The sequence below is a fragment of the Triticum urartu genome, chromosome 2A, assembly GCF_056163025.1.
Source record: "Triticum urartu cultivar PI428250 chromosome 2A, HENAU_Tu73, whole genome shotgun sequence".
Lineage (NCBI taxonomy): Eukaryota > Viridiplantae > Streptophyta > Magnoliopsida > Poales > Poaceae > Triticum > Triticum urartu.
In genome coordinates, this window is record NC_141874.1 from 768,021,220 (window position 1) to 768,023,923 (window position 2,704).

Genomic DNA, 2,704 nt, shown 5'->3' on the forward strand with positions numbered 1-2,704 from the left:
TGCCATGCACCCTAGACCCTAGTAGCGATCACGACTAGAAACTATACATAGCAACGTTTACATATCCATCCAAACCTCAATGGGCAAGGCCACGATGAACATCAAGCCTCCAACTAGTGCTGCCCTAGCGTCCGTGCTGATGCTGCTCCTGGCGGCGTCCGGCAGCGTAGCCGCACAAGGAAGAGGAGGATATGGTGGTGGTGGAGGAGGGTATGGAGGAGGAGGATATGGTGGTGGTGGTGGTGGTGGGTATGGAGGAGGAGGAGGAGGATACGGTGGTGGTGGCGGTGGGTACGGATACGACGGTGGGTACGGTGACTATGGACAAGGGGGAGGCGGAGGAGGTGGCGGCATGGGCCCTCCCGGTGGTGAGGGTCTGAGCATGGAGTACTACTCCATGACGTGCCCGTACGCCGCCGAGATCGTGCGCGACGTGGTCAGCGCCGCGATTGCCAAGGACCCCACCCTGGCGGCGTCCCTGCTCCGCCTCCACTTCCACGACTGCTTCGTCCGCGGCTGCGACGCCTCGGTGCTCCTCGACTCCACCAAGGCCCACGGCACCGCCGAGAAGGACGCGCTCACCAACAAGTCCCTCCGCGGCTTCCAGGTCATCGACGCCGTCAAGGCCGCCCTCGAGGCGCAGTGCCCGGCGACCGTCTCCTGCGCCGACGTGCTCGCCCTCGCCGCGCGGGACTCCGTTTACATGGCCGGAGGGCCCTACTACGACGTGCCCACGGGCCGCAAGGACGGATCCCTCTCCCGCGCCGACGACACCTCCGCGCTGCCCGCCGCCACGCTCAAGGCGTCCGAGCTCATCAAGGTGTTCGTCGGCGACCACGGCTTCACGGTGCCGGAGCTCGTCGCGCTCTCCGGCGGCCACACGCTGGGCCAGGCCCACTGCGCCAACTTCAAGAACCGGCTCAGCGGCTTCGGCAAGGCCGGCAACGGGGTGGACCCCACGCTGGAGGCCGGGATGGCGGCGTCCCTGGCCAAGACCTGCAAGGCCGGCGGCGACGGCGGCACGGCCAAGCTCGACGCCACCAGCAACGCCTTCGACGTGGAGTACTTCAAGGGCCTGCAGACCAGGAGGGGGCTGCTCACGTCCGACCAGACGCTGCTCACCGGGTCGCCGGACACGGCCAAGTATGTGAACCAGTTCGCCGACAGCCCGGACGCCTTCTTCGAGACGTTCGTGCAGGGGATGGGGAGGATGGGGCAGCTGGACCTCAACCTCAACCCCGACGGCAACGTCAGGATCAACTGCAGGGTGCTCAACTAATTGAGCTCCTCGCTGGATACATAGCATGCCCGATAATAATAAAGCCTGCACGCACGTATGTATGTATGTAACTATGCATGCATAAATGAACGTGCTAGCTAGCTAGGTGCAAACCAGCAGTATACCATGATATGCAAAGCATGATCAATGAAATGGACTTGTCAATTAACGTAGGAAGACGAGGAATGGTTCTAATACTCACTCTGTTTCTTTTTAGTCCGCATATAAGGTTTGATCAAAGTCAAACTTTATAGAGTTTGACTAACTTTATATTAAAAAATATAAACATCCACGATATGAAATCAATATTATCGATGCACCATGAGACGTATTTTCATATTATATATAGTTTTAATATTGTAGATGTTTATATTTTTTTTATAAATTTGGTCAAACTTTGTATAGTTTGACTTTGACCAAATCTTGTATGCGAAGGAAACGGAGCGAGTACAACTTAATTATTATGTGGCTGTGCAAAAGGAATCCTTCCCCAATGGTAGTTTGCCTATTTTTCTCACAAATAATTATTGGTAGTTCTTAGTTCTAGCAGGACTTTATATTATTACAAAAAAGAAGAAGAAGAGAGAAATAAACATTATATTTTTAGTCCTTCAACTAATTGAGAAGTGCATATTTCGCCCCTTAATATCTTTTTTTTGGAACGAAGGCTCAAGAAGAGTCCGGCTTTGAATTAACGAAGCCATCAACCGGCCAGGAATTACATCAACCACATACAACGGAAAAGAGAAACAAAGAAACTGAAAACGGCAGATACAAGGTGCTACAAAAACAGTTTACAGGCACCACAACAGACAGCACAAGGGATCTACATGAGGACTAGCTAAATGTTGATGGAGCCCTTCGACGCGAATGATCCACCAAAGCATGACAACAAGCGAGCTTCAAGAGGGAATCACGCCCAGCGAAGATGAACATGCCCTCATATACTCCGAAAGGAGACCACCATGATCAAACCCTCCTTCTTCAATTCCGAAGGGGACCCCTAACCCTCACCCTGGATCGAAGGGCGCCGGACCATCGCAAATTGAAGCAGCTCACCCTAGAGCAAAGAATGGTAGAGATGCTGTGGCTCCTTGGGAGATACTCAGCGTGACCAACCCACTGTGCAAGATCACCAAGAAAAGAACCTCACCGCAGCTCAATGGTCCATACACGAAGAAATGAAGCTGTTTAAGGACGAGGGCACCAAAGAAACAGACGCAGAGTTGATAAACAACTGGAGCATATGCGAGATTAGAGCTCAAAAAATCGTAATCCATGTCCGAGGCGCCTACGCCGTGCAGCTGCACATAGGGGAGAGGAACCCTATCCCCTCCCCCAACCATGGCAACCCACAAGTGAACACTGTTGGGGATCATTGCAGAAATTGAAAATTTTCCTACGTGTCACCAAGATCAATCTAGG

At 53.1% G+C, this 2,704-nt stretch overlaps 1 protein-coding gene across 1 annotated transcript; it reads left to right on the top strand.

The window, feature by feature from the left end:
• LOC125534623 (peroxidase 47) lies at positions 1-1,476 on the top strand. Its single transcript, XM_048697798.2, has one exon. It carries the CDS (start codon positions 80-82, stop codon positions 1,277-1,279), a length of 1,200 nt encoding a protein of 399 aa, XP_048553755.2. The 5' UTR covers positions 1-79; the 3' UTR covers positions 1,280-1,476.
• Positions 1,477-2,704: the final 1,228 nt, after the last annotated feature.

Bases quoted from the DNA above. Each gene is read 5' to 3' on its own strand.
- LOC125534623 (XM_048697798.2), top strand. From the start codon at position 80: ATGGGCAAGGCCACGATGAACATCAAGCCTCCAACTAGTGCTGCCCTA.